General features: G+C 37.0%; 1 protein-coding gene across 1 annotated transcript in view; it reads right to left on the minus strand.

Moving 5' to 3' along the window:
• LOC140531948 (probable polypeptide N-acetylgalactosaminyltransferase 8) overlaps positions 1-25,298 on the minus strand; it is a 32,512-nt gene extending 7,214 nt beyond the window's left edge. The window contains exons 1-8 of the mRNA XM_072650563.1: positions 25,006-25,298; positions 23,300-23,466; positions 18,870-19,053; positions 17,120-17,308; positions 16,638-16,752; positions 13,543-13,728; positions 6,567-6,704; positions 5,902-5,997 (exon numbers count right to left, since the gene is read on the minus strand). Of these exons, the coding sequence (XP_072506664.1) occupies positions 5,902-5,997; positions 6,567-6,704; positions 13,543-13,728; positions 16,638-16,752; positions 17,120-17,308; positions 18,870-19,053; positions 23,300-23,466; positions 25,006-25,298 (1,368 nt within the window). The remainder of the gene's footprint in view (positions 1-5,901; positions 5,998-6,566; positions 6,705-13,542; positions 13,729-16,637; positions 16,753-17,119; positions 17,309-18,869; positions 19,054-23,299; positions 23,467-25,005) is intronic.
• Positions 25,299-25,545: the final 247 nt, after the last annotated feature.

Below are 25,545 nucleotides of genomic sequence, written 5' to 3' on the forward strand. Positions count from 1 at the left end.
AAGCCTGAGACAGAGCCCCTTCTACCCTGTGAGCCAAGATCAAATTCAAAAGAAAGGAAAAAGGCCAAAAGAAAAACAGATAAGCAAAAAACATCAACAAAGAATCTGACCATAGAAAGTTATTATAGTGATAGGGAAGACACAAACTCAGAAGAGGACAACAAAATCTATGGGCAAATCCCCAAATTAAAACAGTAAGTCATCTCAAGCCTGGAAAGAACTTTTGGAAGAGCTCAAAAAGGAGCTTAAAAATCATATAAGAGAGGTAGAAATAAAACTGGGAAAAGAATGAAGGTGAAATAAGAGAAGCATAAAAAAGAGTCAACAACTTGAAAACTGCTTTAAAAGTACAGTTGGCCAAATGGAAAAAGAGATCCAAAAATCCACTGAAGAAAACAACTCCTTGAAGAGTAGAATTGGCCAAATGGAAAAGAAGGTATAAAAGCTAACTAAGGAAAACAATACCTTAAAAGTTAGAATTGAGGAAGTGGAAACTAATGACTCTATGAGACATCAAGAATTGATCAAATAAAATCAAAAAAGTGAAAAAGTGGAAGAAAATGTAAACTACCTCATGAGAAAAACAACTGACCTGGAAAATAGATCCAGGAGAGACAATATCAGAATCACTGGACTACATGAAAGCCATAATCAAAAGGAGGATTTGGACAGCATTTTTAAAGAAATTATCAAGGAAAATTGACCTGATGTCCTGGAAGAAGAAGAAAAAATGCAAGTGGCCAGAAAGAAACAATTCAAATATCAAGGAGTTACAATCAGAATCATATATGACTGCAGCTGTAAAGGACCAGAGGTCATAGAACATGGTATTCTGGAAGTCAAAGGAACTAGAATTACAACCAAGAATCACTTACTTGGCAAAATTAAGTATGATACATCAAGGGAAAAAATGATAATTCAATGAAGTAGAGGGATTTCAAGCTTTCATAAGGAGAAGACCAGAAACTAAATAAAAACAAAATTGACCTCCAATATCTAGACCCAACAGAAGCATAAACAGATAATTTGAATGGGATGAACTCTCCCATAAAATGGAAGTGAATAACAGAGTGGATCAGAAACAGAATCCTACAATATATTGTCTACAAGAAACACACTGGAAAAGGAGAGATACACACAGAGCAAAGATAAGGGGCTGGTGCAGTATCTATTATGCTTCACCTGAAGTAAAAAAGCAGTGGTAGCAATCATGATCTCAGACAAAGTAAAAGCAAAAGTAGGTCTAATTAAAAGAGATAAGGAAGGAAGCTACATCTTGCTAAAAGTTACCATAGACAAAGAAGCAATATCAAGACTATATTATAGCATCCAAATTCTTAAAGGAGATCTTAAGTGAGCTACAGGAAGAAATAGACAGCAAAACTGTGCTAGAGGGAGACCTCAACTGTCCCCTTTCAGAACTCAATAAATCCAGCCAAAAAGTAAACAAGAAAAAAGATTAAAGAAGTAAATAGAATATTAGAAAAATTAGATATGACAGACCTTTGGAGAAAACTGAATGGGAACAAAAAGGAATATACCTTTTTCTCAGCAGCATATGACACCTACACAAAAACTGACCATGAAATAGGGCATAAAAGTCTGAACATAAAATGTAAAAAGGCAGAAATAGTAAATACATTCTTTTCACATCATAATGCAATAAAAATTACATTCAAAAAAGGGTAGTTGAAATACAGATTAAAAATTAATTCAAAACTAAACAACCTAATCCTAGGAAATAAGTGGGCCAAAAAACAAACCATAGAAATAATCAATTTCATTAAAGAGAATGCCAACAATGAGCCATCACACCAAAATTTATGGGATACAGTCAAAGCAGCACTTATGGGAAATTTTATTTCTCTAAATGTTTACATCAACAAAATAGAAAACTAACAGATCAATAAATTGGGCAAGCAATTAAAAAAAACAACTAGAAAAAGAACAAATTAAAAATTCCCAATTGAGCACCAAATTGGAAATTCTGAAAATCAAAGGTGAGGTTAATAAGACTGAACGTTAAAAAACACTATTGAGCTAATAAATAAGCCTAGAAGCTGATTTTTAAAAAATAAGATAAATAAGCCATTGCTTAATTTGAATTTTAAAAAAGAAAACCAAATATCCAATATCAAAAACGAAAAGGGTGAAATTGCCATCAGTGAAGAAGAAATTAAAGTAACCATTAGGAAATATTTTGCCCAATTATATGCCAATAAATCTGACAATCTGAGCAAAATGGATGAATACTTACAAAAACTATAAATTACCTATATTAACAGATCAGGAAATAAAATACATAAATAACCTCATATTAGAAAAAGAAATTAAAGAAGTCATTAATGAACTCCCTAGGAAAAATCCCCAGGACCAGATGGGTTCTCAAGTGAATTCTACCAAACATTCAAAGAACAATTAATTTCAATACTACACAAACTATTTGGAATACTACACAAACTATTTGGAAAAATAGGTGAAGAAAAAGTCCTACCAAATTCCTTTTACAATACAAATACAGAATTGACACCTAAACAAGGAAAATATAAAACAGAGAAAGAAAATTATGGACCAATTTTCTTAATCAATATAGATGCAAAAAATTTTTAACAAAACACTCACAAGGCAATTACAACAATATACCACAAGGATTATACACTATGGCCAGATGACATTTATATCAGGAATGCAGAGTTGGTTCAATATTAGGAAAATTATCAATATAATTGTTCATATCAATAGCAAAACCAACAGAAATCGTATCATTATCTCAAAAGATGCTGAAAAGGCTTTTGACAAAATACTGCTCCCATTTCATAAAGCATAGGAATAAAGGCAGCTTTCCTTAAAATAATAAGTAGTCTCTATCTAAAACCAGCAGCAAACCTTATCTGTAATGAGTATAAGCTAAAAGCCTTCCCAAAAAGATCAAGATGAAGCAAGGATGCCCATTATCACCACTATTATTCAATACAGTACTAGAAATGTTAGCTATAGCAATAAGAGAAGAAAAAGGAATTGACAGAATTAGGATAAACAATGAGAAAATGAAGATATGACAGTATACTTAGAGGACCTTAGAGCACCAAACAAAAAATTACCTGAAATAATTAACAACTTGAGCAAAGTTGCAGAATATAAGATAAATTCAGATAAATCATCAACATTTCTTTATATGACCAATAAAGTTCAGCAGCAAAAAATAGAAAGAGAAATTCCGTTGAAAATAACTGCTTGCAATATAAGTTTAGGAATCTATCTGCCAACACAAATCCAGGAACCATATGAACAAAATTACAAAACACTTTTCATGCAAATAAATTCAAATCTAAACAATTGAGAAAAATATGAATTGCTTATGGGTTGGCCTAGCCAATATAATAAAAATGACCAGTCTGTCAAATTTATCTATTCAGTGTCATAACAATCAAACTACCAAAAAAAATTATAGAGAAAAATAAAGAAAAGTAAAAAATAAAAAATTTCATCTGGAAGAACAAAAAGTCAAGACTATCAAAGGAATTAATTTTTAAAAATGCAAAGAAATATGGCCTAGCAATACCTGATCTCAAACTATATTATAAAACAGTAATCATCAAAATAATCTGGTACTGGGTAAAAAATATGGTAGAGGATCAGTGGAATAAATTAGGTATACAAAACACAGCAGTCAATGGCCATAGTAACCTAATGTTTGATAAACCCAAAGACCTCAGCTTTTAGGATAAGAACTCACTATTTGACAAAAAACTGCTAGGAAAACTGGAAAACAATAGGCAACATCTCACACTACATACCAAGATAAGGTCAAAATGAGTACATGATTTAGACATATATGACCCTGATTGTAAGAAAATTAGAAGAGCAAGGAATAGTTTACCTGTTAGATTTATGGAGAGGGAAAGAAGTCACGACCAAACAAGAGAGAGAGAGCAATACAAAATGTAAAATACACAATTTTGAATATATTAAATTCAAAAGCTTTTGTACAAACAAAACCAATGTAACCAAGATTAGCAGGAAAGCAGAAAGCTGGGAAACAATCCTCACAGCCTCATTTCTCAAGTATATAGAATGCTGAGTCAGATTTACAAGAATACAAGCCATTCCCCAATTAATAAATGGTCAAAGGGATATGAACAGGCAGTTTTCTGATGAAAAATCAAAGCTAGCTATAGGCATATGGAGAAGTCCTCTAAATCACCTCTGTTAGAGAAATGCAAATTAAAACGTCTTTGAGATATCACCTCACACCTATCAGATAAGCTAATGTGACAAAAAGGGAAAATGATAAATAGAAGATATGGGGAAACTGGAACATTAATGCATTGTTGGGGAAGTTGTGAATTGATCCAATCATTCTGGAGAGCAATTTGGTACTATGCCCACAGGGCAATCAAACTGTGCATACCTTTGATCCAGCAATATCACTGCTAGGTCTGTATCCTAAAGACATCATAAAAAAGGGAAAAGGACCTACTTGTGCAAAAATATTTTTAGCAACCCTTTTCATGGTGGCAAAATATTGGAAATTCAGGAAATGGCCCAACTGAGGAACTGCTGAACAAGTTGTGGTAAATGGTTGTAATGGAATACTACTGTGCAATAAGAAATGGTGAACAGGCAGGTTTCAGAAACTCCCTGTACAAACTGATGCAAAGTGAAATGAGTAGAACCAGGAAAACATCGTACACAGTATCAGCAACATTGTGTGATGATCAACTATGAATGACTCAGTTCTTCTCAGCAACACAACAATTCAAGTACAAAAGACTCATGAAAGAATATGCTATCTATGTCCAGATAAAGAACTAAGGGAGTCTGAATGCAGATAGAAGCATTTTTTTTCACCTACCTTATTCTTTCTCGGTGGTTTTAAATCTGTTTCTTCTTTCACAACTGTGACTAATATGGAAATATTTTTACATGATAGTACATTCAAAAATTATATCAAACTGCCTACCATTTTCAGAAAGGGAAAGGGAGAAAGGAAGAAAACTTTGGAACTCTAAATCTTGTAAGAATGAATGCTAAAAAATTTTGTTGACATGTAACTGGGGGGTGGGAAATAAAATACTATTAAAAATCATTCTGTCATGGCCATTTCCTGAGAGAATCTAGAGAAAAGCTTCATTTATTTACTAAGAACTTATTAAGTGCTTACTTTGTACAAAGCATTACTGTTAAAGCATACATATTGAGCTTTAAAACTCAGATCTGAGGGAACCAGATCTGAGGGTAAATCAATGCTTCTATCAATTTGTTATATTTTGCTGGCTGCTCAATCTCATATAATCAAACATCTAGAAACAAAAAAATGTCAATACGAACATCTTAATATATACCCTATTGCAACACATATATTGTCCCCTCCCTCACTTTTCATCTCTTGTTTAGGGAACAATAATCCAAGTAATATTACCATTGCTACTCAAAAGAGAATCACAATCTAATGCACTATATATAGTTCCACTTATAGTGCCTGTAACTAACTGGACTAATACTACCTTCTCTAACCACTGCTTCCTGGTATTTTCTGTTCCTCCCAAGAAGCATGCAAACTTCCTGAGGGCAGGGTCTATTTCACTTTTATATTTATATCCCCAGGACCTAGCCCAGGACCTAGCATACATACATACATACTTATGTGTGCACACATGTATATATGTATGTATATATGTATACACACATACATATGTGTGTATATGTATACACACATATATACATATATACTATGACACAATAAATATTGACTGATTAATTGATTTCCTTTATCCTGAATGTCCCCCCAGAAACCAAACTCCAGATCCCCTAAACCCCAATGAAACCCAGTAAGACTTACAAGGGGCTGAGCCATAATAGGTTATAACCTGTGGTGAGGTGCCCATTTATGAAGAATACCTGTTGTCTGAACCCATTGCAATTATACATGGCTGGACTGTTTCCTTGGATTATTCCCTGGTCCATGCAGATCTTTTCATTCACAGAATTTTTCATCTGTAGGAATAAAATATGCCACTCCCGGTCAGCATAGACAGTGCATAGACATTATAGCATAATATGGACAATATAGACAGGAAAGAAGTGCAGAATATCTGTCAAAGGTTTGCCTTTTCACACTGTTTATTACCAGAAGATGAAATCTAGCTAAAAATAAGCAAAGATGTGAGGGTCCAGAGGCAATTTTCTGGGTATTGAGAAAGAAACAAGGAGGTAACAGAATGATACTGGTTTGGGGTGCTCCCACATCTTGGGAACTTTAACCTGTCCCCAGCACCAGCCCCTAATATTATTCTTGAGAAGCTAAATATGCTTAAAGTCAGATGATTGGTATTTCTTAAACAAATATGCTGGTCAATTGAAACATCAAAAAGAGAAAAGTGGGGCCTAGGGTAAAAACAAGAGGTAAAATGCATGAGCATGGTATACTTGTGAAATGAAGGAAATCCTGGTTATTGGGGCAAAAGAGTGATGAAAATTGAGAAGAAACTTGAGAAAGATGATTGAGAAAAATAAATGACAGAGGAACCCAGGAAGAAAGACTACTGAGAACCTTGTGTACTCACAGCTCCATAGCCAATAATGTGCTTAAGTGGCATCAGATTTGGATAAACATTTTGGAGGTACCACTCAAAACTGTTACACTTTAGTTTCTTGCGGAGTTCTATCCTGGAAGACACCTCTCCAAAATCTATTCCGTGATTCTGCAAAGAAATATAACTATTATTTCATCCCTCAAATGTTTCAGGGACCTACTTGTGACTTCAAATATCTAACTCCTTGATCACTGTCAGAACTAATAGTCACTCCTGAGGGCAAGTGAGAATTTGTTCAGGGATGTGTCAATAACATTCATATTCTGGAGTTTTCCTAGAAAGAAAGGAGAAGCAGTACCTTGAACCCTTGAAATCTGTGTCTACTCACTGGACATCATGAATATTTGCCTGATCTGCTTTGTAGAGGCCACTCTACATTGCCCGTAAAATTTCATGCCTCTCAACTTGTGAAAAAGCCTATTTTTCTATATGTCATTCCATAAGAAATGGTCAGGATCTCTTTCAAGATTAAATAAGATTAGAGGGCATATTGCTCCCATGTTTTAAAAAGGCAACTAGTTTATCCTGGATTTCAGATTCACAATTAACAAATTTTGCTTTTCATTTTAAACCTTTCTTCTCTTACTCTTTGCATCTTCTGGTACCCACCAAGACCTGGATCCACCCAGATGACACAGCATCTTTGGTCATCCTTTCCAGTAAGGGTTATCCCAATCAGTCTGAGAAAACAGAATATTCTTTACTCCTCATTGCCACTTCCAGAATCTCTCTGTCTATTGTATCTCTTAACTTCTGATTATCCCTTCCCCAAATCTGCTGTCCCTTCTAGTATCTTCCCAGGGAAGAGTATAGTTAGAGCAAGGGTAATAGTTTGGGAAAGTGCTGAGGGATGGAAGAATTGGAAGTTATGGTTAAAATGGAGAATATTGGATGGATTAAAAATAGGAAAGCATAGGGAGAGATAAAATATTTGAAGAAACAAGTTGTGCATAAGAGATGTGCAGTTTCATGTCCAAAACAGAACTCACTATCTTTCTCCCAAAGCCCTTCCCTCTCCTGAACTTCCTTATTGCTCTCAAGGGCATCATCTTGCAATTTCAATGCCATCCTCAACTCCTCACTCCAACTCTCACTCAACCCAATACATTCAATTCATTGTCAAATCTTTCTTTCTCCACAGTACCTCCCAGATCTATCTCCTTCTCTCCACTCAAACTGCTGCCCCCCAGTTCAGGCCTTCATCACTTGAACTACTGCCTCAAGTCTCTCCACACTCCAATCAATAGGAAGGCATAAGAAGAGGTGTAATGATAAAAGATTAGGAATACTGGAGTTCCTAAATGTGGAAGTGGAACATGTGAGTACTGGCAAGATGAGATGCTATGTAGCAGAGCTGGAGTGGAAGTATCAGTTAAGAAATATTTTCACAACACAGTGATTTTTCCTAAAGCACAGATATGACCATATCACACACACTCATGTACACATACACACACACACACACACACACACACACTCAATAAAATCCAGATACATCAAGGATCAAATATAGACTTCTGTTCAGCATTTAAATTCTCCACAATTTGGTCCTTCTCTGAATTTCAAGTCTCCTTCCACTTTCTGCTTCTTCTCATACTCTATAGGTCAGCTAGACTATTCTATATGATGCTTCTTCCATCCCCATGCATTTTTACTGGATGTTTCCCCATTCCTGGATACCTTTCTTTCCTCACATCTGCTTCTAGAAACTGAATTCCTTCTATATTCAGTTCAAATGCCACAGGAGGTTTTTCCCAGTTCCCTCTCCACCTCAGCTGCTAATGACTTTCTCTCTAAGCTTATATTCTATGTGCTCTGTATTTATATCTCATATTTGACTTTTTATGTGCATGTCATCTCCTCTATTAGAATATAAGCTTCTTAAGCATGGGGACTATTTTTACTTGCATTTCCTATGCTTAGCACGGTGCCTAGTTTATCTTTACCATCACTTAAGTGCTTAACAAATGCTTTTTTAATGGATGGATGAACGAATTGATATTATTTTATGGCCAAGTCAATTCAGTCTTCTTGGACATTATAAAGGCTTAAGAAAGCAAATCATGACTGTGGAGCCAAGAAGTTCGACATGAGAATTTCAGGCTACAGGTAAACTAGTTCAGATTTTTACCTCAGTTTTTGTTTTTCTAATTAGCAAACACACATCAAGTAGTCAGCCAGAAGAACTAAGGAACTGTTCATCATTATCCTTCTGTAAATGACAATTTCTGTACTGGTTGATTGAGGAATGACTAAAGAAAGTGTGGTACATGAATGTAATGGGATATCACTATGCTATCAGAAATGGCAAATAGGATGAATACAGAATACAGAAGAATGGAAAGATCTACATGAAATGATACAGAATAAAGTAATCAGAATCAAGAAAACCATATAAATTGAAAGAATAACTACAGAAAAAGAAAAGCAAATGCTACAAAATTATAAAGAACAAGTAGAGATTGAAAAAAGGATATTACCACACCTTTGCAAAGGAGAGAAGTCCAAAAGGGTTGCTCACTTGCACATATTATCAGACTTTCAATATATAGATCAGTTATGCTGATTTGTTTCCTCTTTTTTTCTTTTTCCTTTTTTGTCCTTAAGACATTCTATTTGTGTGGAGCCAAGATGGTAGAGTAGAAAGACACATATATGCAGGGTCCTCCCCACAGCCCATAAAATACCTGTAGAGAGGGCCTCTCAACAAATTTTGGAGCAGCAGAAGTGGAGAACAACAGAGTGGAGGAGATTTCCAGCCCAGGGTGACCTGAAAGGGCCACGGGAAATGTCTGTTGCACCAGACACAGAGCAGAACCCAGCCCAGCCTTGGCCTTGCCCGGCTCAGGAACAGCCCTCAGGGACAGAATCTCCAGTCACAGTAACAGCAGCGAGTTTGCAGATCCCTCAACCCACAGGCACCAAAGGTCAGTGACGGGGTTTTTTCAGCTAGCCAGGAAGGGAGAAGGGCCTTTCCATAGCTCTGGCCTCAGGCAGTGGCTACAGAGGCCACATCAGGCAGGAGCCAGCAGTTCCCACAGCAGCCCCTACAGCAGCCTGCATCCATTGTTGGATCGTAAAACCCCAGGGGCACTGAGCAGCCCATTCTTACCTCAGCCCTGTACAGAGGCCCTGAGGGAGTGATCTTTATCTCACACTGAATGGTGGCCCTGCCCCCACAGCTTAACTGAAAAATCAACCCTCAGTGCTGGCTTGGCAGAACTGGAGGCCAGGTGGCTATGGAGAGGAAACTGCTAAGATTCTGGGCACAAAAATCTCTTCCAACTCTCAGACCAGTGTACACGCTTGATTGTGCCACCTTGGAGGAATTGAGATCTTACAGAGTCCCAGAGTATACTCTACTCTTGACAAAGGACCCAAAAGTCAAGTAACTGGTTGAGAAAATGCCCAAAAAAGGGAAAAAAATAAGACTATAGAAGGTTACTTTCTTGGTGAACAGATATCTTCTCCCATCCTTTCAGATCAGAAAGAACAATGCTTACCATCAGGAAAAGACATAAAAGTCAAGGCTTCTGTATCCCAAACATCCACAATTAATATTCAATGGGCTCAGGCCATGGAAGAGCTCAAAAAGGATTTTGAAAATCAAGTTAGAGAGGTGGAGGAAAAACTGGGAAAAGAAATGAGAGAGATGCAAGAAAAGCATAAAAAGTGGGTCAACACTTTACTAAAGGAGACCCAAAAAAATGCTGAAGAAAATAACACCTTGAAAAATAGGTTAACTCAACTGGCAAATGAGGTCCAAAAAGTCAATGAGGAGAAGAATGCTTTAAAAAGCATTATTAGCCAAATGGAAAAGGAGGTTCAAAAGCTTACTGAAGAAAATAGTTCTTTCAAAATTAGAATGGAACAGATGGAAGCCAATGACTTTATGAGAAACCAAGAAATCACAAAACAAAACCAAAAGAATGAAAAAATGGAAGATCATGTGAAATATCTCATTGGAAAAACAACTGACCTGGAAAACAGATCCAGGAGAGACAATTTAAAAATTATGGGACTACCTGAAATCTATGATCAAAAAAAGAGCCTAGACATCATCTTTCATGAAATTATCAAGGAAAACTGCCCTGACATTCTAGAACCAGGGGGCAAAATAAATATTGAAACAATCCACTGATCACCTCCTGAAAGAGATCCAAAAAGAGAAACTCCTAGGAACATTATGGCCAAATTCCAGAGTTCCCAGGTCAAGGAGAAAATATTGCAAGCAGCTAGAAAGAAACAATTCAAGTACTATGGAAATACAATCAGGATAACACAAAATCTAGCAGCTTCTACATTAAGGGATAGAAGGGCATGGTATAAAGTATTCCAGAAGTCAAAGGAACTAGGACTAAAACCAAGAATCACCTACCCAGCAAAACTGAGTATAATACTTCAGGGGGGAAAATGGTCTTTCAGTGAAATAGAGGACTTTCAAGAATTCTTGATGAAAAGATCAGAGCAAAAAAGAAAATTTGACTTTCAAACACAAGAATCAAGAGAAGCATGAAAAGATAAACAGCAAAGAGAAATCATAAGGGACTTACTAAAGTTGAATTATTTACATTCCTACATGGAAAGACAATATTTGTAACTCCTGAAACTTTTCAGTATCTCGGTAGTTGGTGGGATTACACACACACACACACACACACACACACACACACACCACAGGGTGAGTTGAATAGGATGGGATCACATCTTTAAAAAATGAAATTAAGGGGTGAGAGAGAAATATATTGGGAGGAAAAAGGGAGAAATAGAATGGGGCAAATTAGCTCTCATAAAAGAGGCAAGTAAAAGACTTTTCAGTGGAGTGAAAAAGTGGAGAGGTGAGAGAAAAAACATGAAGCTTACTCTCATCACATTAGACTAAAGGACGGAATAAAATGCACACTCATTTTGGTATGAAAATCTATCTTACGATACAGGAAAGTGGGGGAGAAGGGGATAAGCAGGTTGAAGTGGATGAAGGAAGGGAGGGCAATGGGAGGAGGGAGCAATTAGAAGTCAACACTCTTGGGGAAGGATGGGGTCAAAAGAGAGAGCAGAAGAAATGGGGGGGCAGGATAGGATGGAGGGAAATATAGTTAGTCTTACACAAAATTACTATTATGGAAATCATTTGCAAAACTACACAGATATGGCCTATATTGAATTGCTTGCTTTCCCAAAGGGGATGAGTGGGGAGGGAGGGAGAAAGAGAAGTTAGAACTCAAAGTTTTAGGAACAACTGTTGACTATTGTTCTTGCATACAATTAGGAAATGAGAAATACAGGTAATGGGGTGTAGAAATTTATCTTGCCCTACAAGACAAAAGAGAAGAGGGGGATAAGGGAAGGGAGGGATGTTAGAAGGGAGGGCAGATTGGTGATAGGGGTAATTAGAATGCTTGGCGTTTTGGGGTGGGGTGAGGGGAGAAATGGGGAGAAAATTAAGAACCCAGAATTTTGTGGAAATGGATGTTGAAAACTTAAATAAATAAATTTAAAGACAAAAAAAGAGAAATTCTATTTGTTATGTGGGATGACTCTTTGGGAGGGGGAAGGAAAGGATGCTGGAGAAAACTATAAAAAAAAAAAGACATCCATAAAAACTAATTGTTTAAAGTGGCCACCACCATGTATTCTATTGACGAAGTTAATTCTACCTTCTCATATGTGAATTTCTGGGTGTGACCACTCTTGAAAAACTGGGTCACTACAAAGTAGAAGTTCTTAACTTGGGGTCCATGAATTTGTGGGTTTCTTTATATTTTTATAAAGATTTAACATATTATTTCCTTTATTATCTTGTGTATTTTATGATTTTAAAAACATTATTCTGAGGAGTCAATAGGTTTCACAAGATTTCCAAAGAAGTCCATGATACACAAAAAAAAATGAAGGAAAAGGAAGGATCATCCCATGGGGGAGAGTATATTGCTTTTCCATTATGCCAATATTTTCTGGGGCAACTGAATAAATGATATTTAAACAACATGCTGGCAGCTAGGTGGCACAGTAGACAGAGTGCAGGGCTGGAGTTAGGAATACTCATCTCCCTGAGTTCAAATCTGTCCTCAGGCACTTACTAGCTGTGTGACCCTGGGCAAGTCATTTCACCCTCTTTGCTTCAGTTTTCTCATCTGTAAAATGAGCTTGAGAAGGAAATGGCAAACCACTCCAGTATCTTTGCTCAGAAAACCCCAAATGGGGTCACAAAGACTCAGACATGACTGAACAATGGCAAACAATATGGTAATTATTATCTATTACCAATATCTTAGGCTGTGTAAGGAATTTTGAATAAAGAGTAAAATTCAGTTTAAGTTGGGCACTTAAAAATACATTCCCTAAAAATGCTAACTTACCACAGAATTTCCAACTATTTATTGCAATTTCTACCTCTCCTATCAATTTCAATTTTCCCCCCTACCAGATTCCATTCCAAATTCTTCTTTTTCACTGAGGAATGTTTTTACTTCATGGTACTCTGAATATGATGGGTGGCCCTTAGAGCAAGCAGGTTAAGCCCATTACCTGACTGATACACATACTTCTGAATATAACCAGTGACCAGAAGCAGCTTTTCAAGTACAAATACAGGCACCAGGCAGCTGTTATTTCTGGACAGTGTAATTCTTGAACTGAATTAGCTATTCTCATATACTGGTGACTAGATCATAATGGCCAATGGCAGAATATATTCCATGAGAACATGTGTTCAAAACCCTGAATTTCTGATCTCCTTCATGATATAATCCATGGGAACAGAGGGCTTGCCTAATAACCCTGGGGATGATCCAGGGTTGGTACCTTGTCACACATAAATGTGAAATCCATTGTTCTATGGGATGACTCTCTGGGAGGGGAAGTATCTCCCATAAGTCTTCTTTATGTCCTTCCATTCTCCCAACTGTTCTGCTTTTACCTACTTATTTTGAATTCCACTACAAACCTCCAGAGGGAGATTCCAAGCTAAATAGACCATGTATTTGTACTTGTCCATCCAGATTTCAGCCACACGAAGAGCGTTGCGTTTCATGAGAGGTGAAATAATCAGAGAATAGGGTTTATGGGCTCGTTGAAGGTGGGCAATTCGAGAACATGGTAAGATCTCTATTTTCCCTCCACACTGCCACGCCTGCATGCAAAAAAAAGAACATATATCCATATAAGGGTTGGTAAATTGCAAAATATATTGTCCTAAACAAGATTACATTTAACTACACTTAAGTTTTAGATGTAAGTTTCCATTCAAATTTTACCTTTAAGCCTGTGATGCTTTTCTGGAACAACTTGCTCTACAAATCTTTTCCCCATCTTTCACCCAGCTCATGAAATCCAATCTCTTACAGGAAACCTTTCCTCACTGATCAGAGAAAAGATACCTGCTGACCTCTCCCAGTACCAAGGAAAAATATAAAAATTATGAGTTATCTCATGGCTTACTGAGAAAGTGTTTAAGAGATAAAAGAAATGGCTCTGTACTGTCTTACTCAAACAGCCATTCCTCTTGCCTTCCCTTGCAGGTATGCCTTTATATAGACTATGATATAGACTAATCATATCCATGTGGAACCTTCTGCCAATGGTACTGATTTCACCTCACCCACACCTTTACATTCCATGCAATTCTTATCTACTTTTTTCCTATAAATTCTAGTCTAAGGACTAATATCATAAGGTACTGGCAATCTAGGATACACATATATCAATGTGTCATGTGAGATGATTGTGAAGGACACTAGCAATGCTAATCCGTTTGAACATCAGTCAATGTAATCACATGCACATATGTACACACACACACACACACACACACATATCATTAGGGAAGTGTACCCAAACTCTGTAAGAACTCTCTTGAACCAAAGGCAGAGAACAACAGATCTGGATCAATATTCTGGATCAAGAAAACAGGATGTGCAGGAGATGCTTGCTGTAAAATTTAGACTTAAATTGAAGAAGAAAAAACCATCAGACTATATAGGTATGATTATATCTTGTGAATTATGAAGTGGAGGTGATTAACAGATTTAAGGGATTCAATCTAGTAGATAGAGAACCTCAAGAATTATAGGCAGGGGTTCACAATATTGTACAGGAGGCAGCAACAAAAAAAATCCCAAAGAAAAAGAAAAGCAACAAAGCAAAAGGACTGTCTGATAAGGCTTTAGAAATAGCTGAGGAAAGAAGAAAAGCAAAAAGGAGAGGAGAAAAGGAAATATATACCCAACTGAATGCAGTATTCTAGAGAATGCCAAATAGAAATCAAGGTTTTCTTAAACGAATAATGCAAAGAAATAAAAGAAAACAATATACTGGCAAAGGCAAGAGATCTCTTCAGGAAAATTGGAGATATCAAGGAAAAATTCATGCAAAAATGGGCGTGATAAAAGACCAAAATGGTAAAGATTTAACAAAAGAAATTAAGAAGAGGTGGCAAGAACACACAAAAGAACTATACAAGAAAAATCTTAACATCGCTGATAACCACTATGGTGTAGTTACTGATGTAGAGCCATAAATCTTGGAGAATAAAGTCAAGTAGGCCTTAGGAAACATTGCTAACTGAGGCCAGTGGAGGTGATAGAATTCCAGTTTACTATTTAAAATTCTAAAAGATGATATTAAAATTTTTGGAAAATTCAACAGTGGTCACTGGATTAGAAAAGATCAGTTTACATACTTATCCTAAAGAAGGGCAATGCCAAAGAATATTCACACTTTCAAATAGTTGGAGTCATTTCACATGTCAGCAAGGTTATGCTTAAGATTCTGCAAGCTAAGCTCCAGCACTATTTGAACTAAGAGTTACCAGAAGTACAGGCAATTTTTCAGAGAGGCAGAAGAACTAGAGACTAAATTGGCAACATTTGCTGGATTATAGAGAAAGTAATAGTGTTCCAGAAAAACATCTACTTTTGCTTCATTGATTACATTAAAGTCTTTGATTATGTAGATCACAATAAAATGTAGCAAGTCCTCAAAGAGATGGGAATACCAGATTATGTCACTTGTCTCCTGGGCAGACCTGTATGTGAGCCAAATATGGAACAACTGACTGCTTTAAGATTTGAAAAGAAGCATGACAAGGCTGTATATTGTCACCTTATTTATTTAACTTATATGCAGAGTACATCAGGCAAAATGCCAGATTAGATGAATCAAAAGCTGAAATTAAGGTTGCCAAGAGAAATATCAACAATCTCATATATGTAGATGATACCACTCTGATGGGAGAAAGTGAAGAGGAATTAAGAAGCCTCTTGATGTGGGTGAAAGAGGAGAGTATAAAAGCTGACTTGAAGCTTAACATTCAAAAGAACAACTAAGATCTTGGCAATTGCTCCCATCGTTTCCTGGCAAATAGAAGGGGAAGAAATGAAAGTAGTGTCAGATTTTATATTCTTGTACTGAAAGATCATTGCAGACAACAACTATAGTAATGAAATTAAAAGATGTTTGATGATCTGACAATATGGAATTTCTCCTTCCTAGTTTTAGAAAAAGGATTTGCAGTCTAATGATTCAAAACTCCATCTCCAAACTCTCATCTTCATTTCCACACTTGATGGTCACTTAAGATCTCTAGGCCTTCCTTATTTTTCTCATGTATAAAATGAAAGTATTTGGACTAGATGGCCTCAAAAATCCCTTTCAGATCTCAATCTATGATACTTTGATCCTAAATTCAATTCAACAAACATTTAAGTGCCTACAGTACAAAAGATACTGCATTAGTAGGTTATCAGTGGTATAATTTATAAAACTAGATAAAATAACAAAATGAATACGGAAGAATAAAAAAAATTAAAGGATAATGAAAGGCAGAAAGGGAGACTTGGAGAGCCAGAATTTAAATACCATATAATAATATCAAAACTAACTAATTCTTAATTAAAATTAGAAAAATATGCTAATGAAATAGATTACTTATAACTCCAACCAAATCCATATTTTAGAATACTGTTTGAGAAAATCAAATCACAGTCTGATCCCTGTTGAACCGAAGTTACAACAGAATCTGAAAGAACAGCAGAAATATACCCTCAGACTCAATTCTATATTTTCTCCTCCATAAAACAGCATCCCAGTATCCAGGAACCCAATCTTCTCCAAGAACAATCTGCTTGCAGCAAAGACTCCCATGATGGCAGGACTCCTGCATGAACACATAATAGAAGAGTCACTAGCTTCTCCATGAAGGAGTGGGAAGGTTGGTGTTTAGGTGTGAGGTGTGGGAAACAAGACTTGGAATAGGAGGTCAAGAAAATCTAACTAGAAAATCAACATCTTGGAGACCTTTAAAAGCAAAATACAACAGTTTAGAGTCAGTCCTGCCCAAGGCCAGTGAGCATGATTATAAGTGATCTTGAAGGCCCCATATAACTGGAGGAGCATTGGTCATTCACTGTATACATTCATCTCAATAAACAGACACTCATGTGATGAGAAGGAAAACCCAAACCCAACCTTAGCATTTCTGTCTCCCAGAGAACACTTTCCTTTTGCACACTCTCCATACTTACTTTATTGGTACAGTGTCATCTTTCAGGGTGACTGACAGATAGTCATAGCGGCCATAGAGTCTCCAACTAAACCCAATGGATGTCAATGGATACTTGTCAACTTCCAAGGTGTCAAAAAGAATGTTGTCAATTATGGGTGACACAATCACAGTGTGGTCTTCCTGAATCCTAGCTAAGATTGGTTCTGCCCTAAGAATATAAGAGAGACAGTTTGGTGGGAAATGTCAGTGAGGTGTAGTAAAGAGTATAAGAGATATCCTAAATTCCCACTTTTGTACTTTCTCCTGCCATACAGTGCTGGGTAGTGGGTCAGGATATCCAGGCTGCCAATATGCAGGAGGAAATTTCTGAGTTCCTTAGGTCAAGAGTCTGGATCAGGACCAAGGAATGCCTGAAGAACCCTCTGCCATAACATTGGGTCTTCTCATGAAGATCATGATGAATTCTAAATAGATCATCCAAAGTGTGAAACATTTTCCTTTTTGGCTATCATTGGTAATATCTTAGTTATCAACCATCAAATAGCTATATTCCTGCTACCTGAGATAAAGTGCAAGTGATTTATCCCTCTCCAATTCAGACTCAGAAAAAAAAAACAATAGATTTTGGAAAAGCACTTGTGGACCAGATCTGGAGAAGTGAATTGAATTAACATTCAATCAACATTCATCCTGACTTTTAGTCAGGAAGAAACAGATTCACATCCCACTTTGCATACTTACTATCTGTGTGACCCTGGGTAAATCACTTAATCTCTCAAATTCAGTTTACTCATCTGCAAAATGAAAAGGTTGGGATCACTGGCTTCTAAGGGTCCCTTCCAACTCTAAGTTTATGACCATATTTGGATTGATTGAAGAAGTGGCTTTCTATTGTTGCAGGGTTGGATATGCCTGCTGCAAAACTGAATTATACTTTTTAAAAACAGAAACACTATCAGACAGAGAGATTGGAATGCAGAATGTTGTCTCTAGTCCTCAAGGGGTACTGAAGTTGCAAGTTAGAGGATTAATAAGAAGGAAAGTGCTTATATGTTACCCAACTAGAGCCCCCCAAAATATGAGTAAGACTAAGGACACACAGTTCTTTCCACTTCCTCTCAGCTCTTTCTTGACTGACTGTCCTTTCACTCTCTTCCTTGTGGCAGAGCATCCCTGGAATGACCACAACAATCTTCTGCTCTCCTCTTTAACCAAAGAGTACCTGTATATTTGGTACCTGTATGGGAGACTCAGCTTAGATTATCTGTTCATGATCTAACTTCATTGTCTTTTCAGGAATATTTCAGGAATATGTTTAAAATTATATTTTTAATTTATGTCATTTTTCATCATTTGTACTCAGCTAGAAATTTCTTCTAAAATCACATAATGTCAAGTCCTTATTAAATAGCTTTTTCCTCTTCTCTGTTTATTCAGTGTATTCAGGAGGTTCAGTCAGACAAAGGTCCTACTATCCACTGCTTAATGATATGTTATTATTTGGGGGCAGGGTAGCTATAGTCCAAAATTCTTTCTGAGAGAAGTGTTCTTAATTCAAGATTGACTCCAAGACAAGTCCAGAGGTTATGAGTCATTCTCATGTAGAAGGTTCCAGTTTCATGCAGGAAAAAGACAAGAAATATCCTTATTTTATTGTGGAAATAATAGGAACTTAATGCTATCCTCCATCTCTACCGTGCCCTACACATGAAGGAGAATAACAGCTAATGACTTCTCTTTCCCTTGTGAACAAACCCATAGTATCTTACCAATCGATATTCACTTCAGTATGAGCATCCAAGAAGACCACTACATCTGCTGTGGCCGCTTGACACCCAGACTGGCGAGTAGAGGCTACCCCTTTCCTCTTGGTGTGACGTATCAGTGTCAGTAGCCCAGGGTACTTGAGGTTGTAAAGCTGGATCTGTTTGTCTAAGTCTTCCTTTAGGTCCTCTGTCAATCAAGCACAATTCTTACAGAGTTTCTAGATGCAATATTATAATTCTAGTGAAGGATTTTCATGTAACCATGATACATATACCATGCAGCCATGTATATACAACCTACATAGTGCAAGCTAAGCTAATTCCCATGATACCATGCCACTAAATAATATGTATGCATGTGTAACTCCATCACCTTATTTTAGGTGGGTTTTGTTACGTAGGTGTGAATAGTGCCACACTCTCCCCTGCTCAATGACACTCCATCAACTCTCATCTTGTAACAGAGTATAAAGGTTCTTGTTCACTCTTATTTCAGAAAGAAGAGGTCAAATCCATGGGACCCACAGTGGTTTTGATCTGGGTTTAACTTGGGGTGTTATTCCCTATAGTTAAAGATATGGAATCTCCCCCTTTCAAGTAGTTATGGCCTATAAATGATTGCTTGTCTATGAGAGGCATTACTAAGAGACTTACTGGGACTGCAGACTATTCATGAATTTTATAAGTTAGTGGAGGAACTAAAACTACAGTGATTAGTTATAGGCCATAGTTTAAAAACTTGTGGGGGGGGGTTTGAGGCATCTAGGTGGTACAGTAGGTAGTATATTGGATTTGGAATAAGGAAAATCTGAGTGAAATTCTGCCTTGGCTATTTATTAGATCTGTGACTTAGACAAGTTACTTAACCACTCTCAGCTTCACTTTACTCATCTGTAAAATGGAAATAATCATGTCATCTACCTCACAGAGCTGTTGTGAGGATCAAATAAGATAATATCTAAAGTATTTTGCAAACTTTAAAGAACTATAAAAGTCCTAACTTTTTATGTCGAAAGAGAGAGAGAGAGAGAGAGAGAGAGAGAAAGAGAGGTAGATAGATAGATAGATAATTTACTAGGAGTAGTGACTAAACCCCTCTCCTGGATCACTATTCTGTCATGGCGGAGGATTTTGAATAGCTCAATGAAACTCTAAGCTATTCCATATAGGATGAACCAAGACAGACAGGTCATAGTGGAGAGTTTCTGACAAAAGGTGATCCAGTGGAGATAGAAATGGCAAATCATTGTGGTGTCTTTGCCAAAAAAACCCCATGGGCAGTATTCAAATCATAAAAAATATGACAGTGCAAGATAAGCCCCTCAGCTCAGAAGGTGTCCAACATATTACTAGGGAAGAGTAGAGAACAACTACAAATAGCACCAGAAAGAATGAAGTGTCTAGGCCAAAGTTCAGCTGTAAATATATCTAATGACTAAAGGAAAGTCTGGTGCTATAAGGATCAGTATTGCATAGGAAACTGGAATGTAACATCTATTAACTATGCTAAACTGGATGCAGTCAAACAGGAGATGGAAAAATCAATAAATTGGGTGTCAGCAATTGATTTTAAATGGATAGGAATAGGCGAATTTAATTTAGGGTATCATTGTATCTACTATTCTGTGTGAGAATTCATAGCCCCTATAGTTAATAAAAGGGTGAGAAAAGCAATACTGGAGTACAATCTCAAAAAGGACAGGATAAGATCTCAACATCACAGTACTATAAGTCTATGCTGTATCCACCGATGATGAAGAGGCTTAAGCTGATCAGTTCTGTGAAGACCTACAACATCTTCTAGAAATAACTTTAAAAGAAAGTATCACATCCATCATAGGGGATTGGAATGCTAAAGCAGGCATCAAAAATAATGGGAATAACAGCCAAGTTTGGCCTTGGAGTAGAGAATGAAGCAGGGCAGAGATTAACAGATTTTATCATGATAACTCTCTAGTCATAGCAAACACTTTTTCCACAACCCAAAAGGTGACTCTACACATGAGCATCATCAGATGATCAATACTAAAATCAGAATGATTGAAGCCAAAGGTGGAGAAGTCTATACAGTCAGTTTGAACAAGACTTGGACTGACTGAGACTCAGAACGTGAGCTTCTTATTGCAAAATTCAGGTTGAAATAGAAGAAAGTAGGGGAAAGCGACTTAAAGAACATCCCTTGTGAATATGCAGTGGAAGTAATGAATAGACTTCAGGGATTCCATCTGGTAGAGAGTATGCCTGAAGAACTATGAACAAAGTTCACAATATTGTATAGGAGGCAGCAATAAAAAAAATCCTAAAGAAAGAGAAGAGCATGAAAGCAAAATGACTGCCTGATGAGCCTTTACAAATAGCTGAGGAAAGAAGGAAAGCAAAAAGGGAATGGGAAAGGGAAAGAATGTAGAATTTCAGAGAATCGCAAGGAGAGACAAGAAGGTTTTATTAAATGAACAATGCAAAGAAATAAAAAGAAAACAATAGAACAGGAAAGACAAGAGATTTCTTCAGGAAAATTGGAGATAGGAAGGGAATGTTTCATGAAAAAAATGGCCATGATAAAAGACAAAAATGATAGGGTCTTAACAAAGTAGAAGAGATTAAAAAGAGGTGGCAAAAATATACAGAAGAACTACAGAAAGATCTTAATATCACTGATAACCTCAGTAATATGGTTGCTGACCTAGAGCCATAAATCCTGGATAATGAAGTCAAGTGGGCCTTAGGAAGCACTGCTAACAATGAGGCTAGTGGGGATGGTGGAATTCCAGCTGAACTATTTAAAATACTATAAGTATTGCACTCAGTATACCAGGAAATTCAGAAAATTCAGCAGTGGCCACTGGACTGGAGAAAGTCAGTTTTATGTCCCAATTCTGAAGAAGGGTAATGACAAAGAATGCTCAAATTACTGAACCATTGCACTCACTTTACATGCCAGCAAGGTTATGCTTAAGACTCTTTAAGCTAAGTGAGTGTCAGTAATTTGTGAATTGAGAATTACCACAAGTGAAGGCTGCCTTTCAAAGAGGCAGAGAAATTGGAGACTAAATTGCCAACATTTACTGGATTATGGAGAAAGCAATGGAGTTCCAGAAAAAAAATCTACTTTTGCTTCATTCACTGCATTAAAGCCTTCAACTTTGTGAATTACAAAAAAGTTGTGGGAAGTCCTCAAAAGTCAGAATTAAGATTGCTGGAAGAAATATCAACAATCTCAGACATACAGATGATACTGTTCTGATGGCAGAAAGTGAAAAGGAATTAAGAAGCCTCTTCTTGAGGGTGAAGAAAGGGGAGAATGGCTTAAAGCTTAACATAAAAAACAACTAAGATCTTGACAACTTTTCCCATCACTTCTTGACAAATAGAGAGAGAAGAAATGGAAACTGTCAGATTCTTGGGCTCAAAGATCACTGCAGATGGTGACTGCAGCTATCAAATTAAAAGACACTCGCCTTGTGGAAGGAAAGCTATAGCAAATCTGGACAGCATACTAAAAAACAAAGACATCACCTTACCAGCAAAGGTCTGTGTTGTCAAAGCTATGGCTTTCCCAGTAGCAACATATAGCGATGAGAATTGAACTATAAGGAAAGATGAGCACTGCAGAATTTATGCTTTCAAATTGTGGTGCTAGGGAAGACTTTTGAGAGTTCCTTGCCCATAACTCTGACTATTCATTGAAGAAACAAATTCTGAAGCTGAAGCTCAAATGCTTTGGGCACATAAGGAAAAACTAAGACTCACTGGGGAAAAAAACTCTGATGCTAGAAAAGATTGAAGACAAAAGGAGAAGGGGAAGACAGAGGGATGAGATAGATAGTGTAATAGAAGAAATGAACGCGAACTTGGACAGACCAGGTCACAAACAGTCAAATATGAATGAATGACTGAACAACAATAAGGACTAAATTTGTGATTTCGTTAGTATAAGGAACTGCCTACTGAGGAAACTCTCTCTACCAATGAGGGTTGGCACTTTTTCTGTAACCTATAGCCATAGAGAGTTGCCTAGAGCATTGAGAGGTTAGGCAACATTCCTAGGGTGGCACAGTCACTAGTTGTGGGAGATGAAACTTGAAATCTAGGTCCTCCTCACTTTGAGACAAACTATCTAGAATTTATATTGCCTCTGTCTTATATTTATTGATTTTCTAATCAAATATTCTGCATAATTCATTTATAATTATGTTAAATTTGATCTATTTGCACTCATTTCCTGGGAATCCTGATTGGCAAGTACCACTTCAATATTTCTTCCCTTCTATAAGTGGATCCTTCCAGTAGACAGAAGGGAAATCATTAAAAAGAGCCCAAACTGAACAAGTTATTATCATACATTTACACCAGCATTCTACCTCCCCAGTGTTCTCTATTAGCTAACTCTAATTAGTTAGTGCCAGTCCTTTCCAAAGACAATTTTCACTTACCCATTGAGCTAAAATCATCCACTAGGATGAGCTCTTTCAACAGGTGAGAAGGGGTCCTATGGATAACACTGGTAATGGCTCGCTGCAAAATAGACAGAGCTTCATCCATAAATGTGATAACAACACTGAGGGTTGGAAGTCGTGGGGGATACTTCTTTTCAAGGCACCTGTAAGAGACCTTGTGATGTTTATATAATTTGGGGAAGAGTTTAGAGGCATCTCCAAAAGTCATCTCATTCATCCTCCTCAATTAAAGGCATGAGTGAACAGTACCTCAATCATACAAGACAATTTCTATGCACTTCTGAGTAGGAGATTAAAACAGTGACAGTCAAGGAATTTATATATATATTGCTATTATAAATCTCTCTGGCCACAAGGCAAAGATTATTTGAACTTCAGTGGATATTTTCAATTGGATGTCCTGCCACCTCTTCAAATTCAAAATCTTTCAAACTAGAAATTCCCCTTCCCAACCCCTGGAATTGACTCCACTCCCTGGATCTCCACTTTGTTAGTGGTTCTACCATTTTTCCAGTCTTTAGATTTAAAACCATAAAGAGAGACATCTGTGATTTCTCCCTCCCTTCATCAAGCCTTCATGAATTTTCCTTCAATCTGTCCCTTCCTCTTCATTTCTTCTGCCAATGCCCTACCTACTTTAGGCTCTCAGACCTTCACCCCTAGAGTAAGACAATAACTAACCAACTAATTTCTCTGCCTCAGGTCACTTCTAATCCATCTTGCATGAAATTACCAAATTAAACTTTCTGCAATATTGCTTTTATTATCTTATTCCTCAGAACAAGAAACTATAAAGACTCCTCAGAAATTATAGGATGACATTCAAGCTCCTCAAGGACCTACATCAAATTATTTTGACAAATATTTCTCAACTACGTGTGAGGCTCTATGGGGGTAGGGAGATTGGGGAAAGAGGAATACTGGAAATATAGAAATGAAATGACACAGCCTCTTCCCTAAAGTAGTTTATGGCCCTGTAGAAGAAATAAGACATGTACATAAATGACCATGAGGTAAGCCTAACAAAATGCCAAATACATAAAAGGTGTTTTAAAAAGGCTTGTTGACTGACATAAGGAAGGAGTGATAAGTACAAAGGAAAGATTTGAAGTCCTTGGGGATTAGGGAATACTGCATAGAAAAGATGGGCACTTTAGTAGGGCTTTGAAAGAATAGAAAGGGGAAGGCTGGGGTGGGAATGAGAGGAAGGAAGAATAGGAGAATGAGAAGGGAAGACTGGGGAAAGGAAAAGGGAAAACTGGGAAACAAAGATTTAAATAGAGTCAGATATCAAAGGGGACCTTCTAAGAAGACTTAAAGAACAGAAAGCTGAGATACTGCCACCTTATCTATAAAATGGAAAGTAGAAATAGTGGGAGGGAAAATTGGACCAATCATCTCAAAGATCACCTCATAGTCTAAAATCCGTATCACTTTATGAATTTTCTGTACATTTCCCACTTGCTTTGGAACTTTGAATTGGTCATTGAACTTGTGTAAACCTTAATTTCCTCCTCTCTAAAACAGAAAGTAAAATAGTACCAGGATAACCAGAGTCAACTTTCTACCGTTCTACTTCTTCCTCAGACCATTTTCTCTATTCCCTTAAAAATTTTGCCCCTAATTTAAAAAAAAAAAAAGGCTGCTTGAGGTTGGGTAGACCAACACCATTTCCACTGTACCTGAGAGATCGAGTGTCTGGAATGGATCGATTCAAGGACAGGTGGTCACTGAGGTAAACATTGTAACCATACAGGGAGAAGAGTACAAAGGCCTGGATCTGCTGGGCCGTGGTCAGGCCATCACCCCACTGTCGGAAAAGAGCTGAGTCTGGGAAAATTTTCCTTTGGAGCTTTCTATGTCTTCTGGCTTTCACAAATGCTGAAACATTGTTCCCTTGAGTCTTCACCTTCACTAGAGACTTGTTTACAGCTTCTCCCTCTATTATGTCTTGATGTAACATAGCCTTTTTCATGGAGTTTTCAGCTACTAAATGGGAGAAAAACAAAACATGTAGGTGAACCAAAATCAGTTAGATATTTCTCTCTATCCCACTTTCTCCTAGACGTAAGTGGTTTTTGCCCCCAAAGGAAATGAAATATTCCTTAAAACTTTCCGTGTCTATCCCCAAACCTGCCAACCATGAGTAGTACCCATATTCCAAATCATTCCACTCGACTTTGCCATTAAAACTTATCTTGTTTGTATGCGATCCTTGCAGG

Source organism: Notamacropus eugenii, chromosome 3 (assembly GCF_028372415.1).
Source record: "Notamacropus eugenii isolate mMacEug1 chromosome 3, mMacEug1.pri_v2, whole genome shotgun sequence".
In the NCBI taxonomy this organism is placed as follows: Eukaryota; Metazoa; Chordata; class Mammalia; order Diprotodontia; family Macropodidae; genus Notamacropus; species Notamacropus eugenii.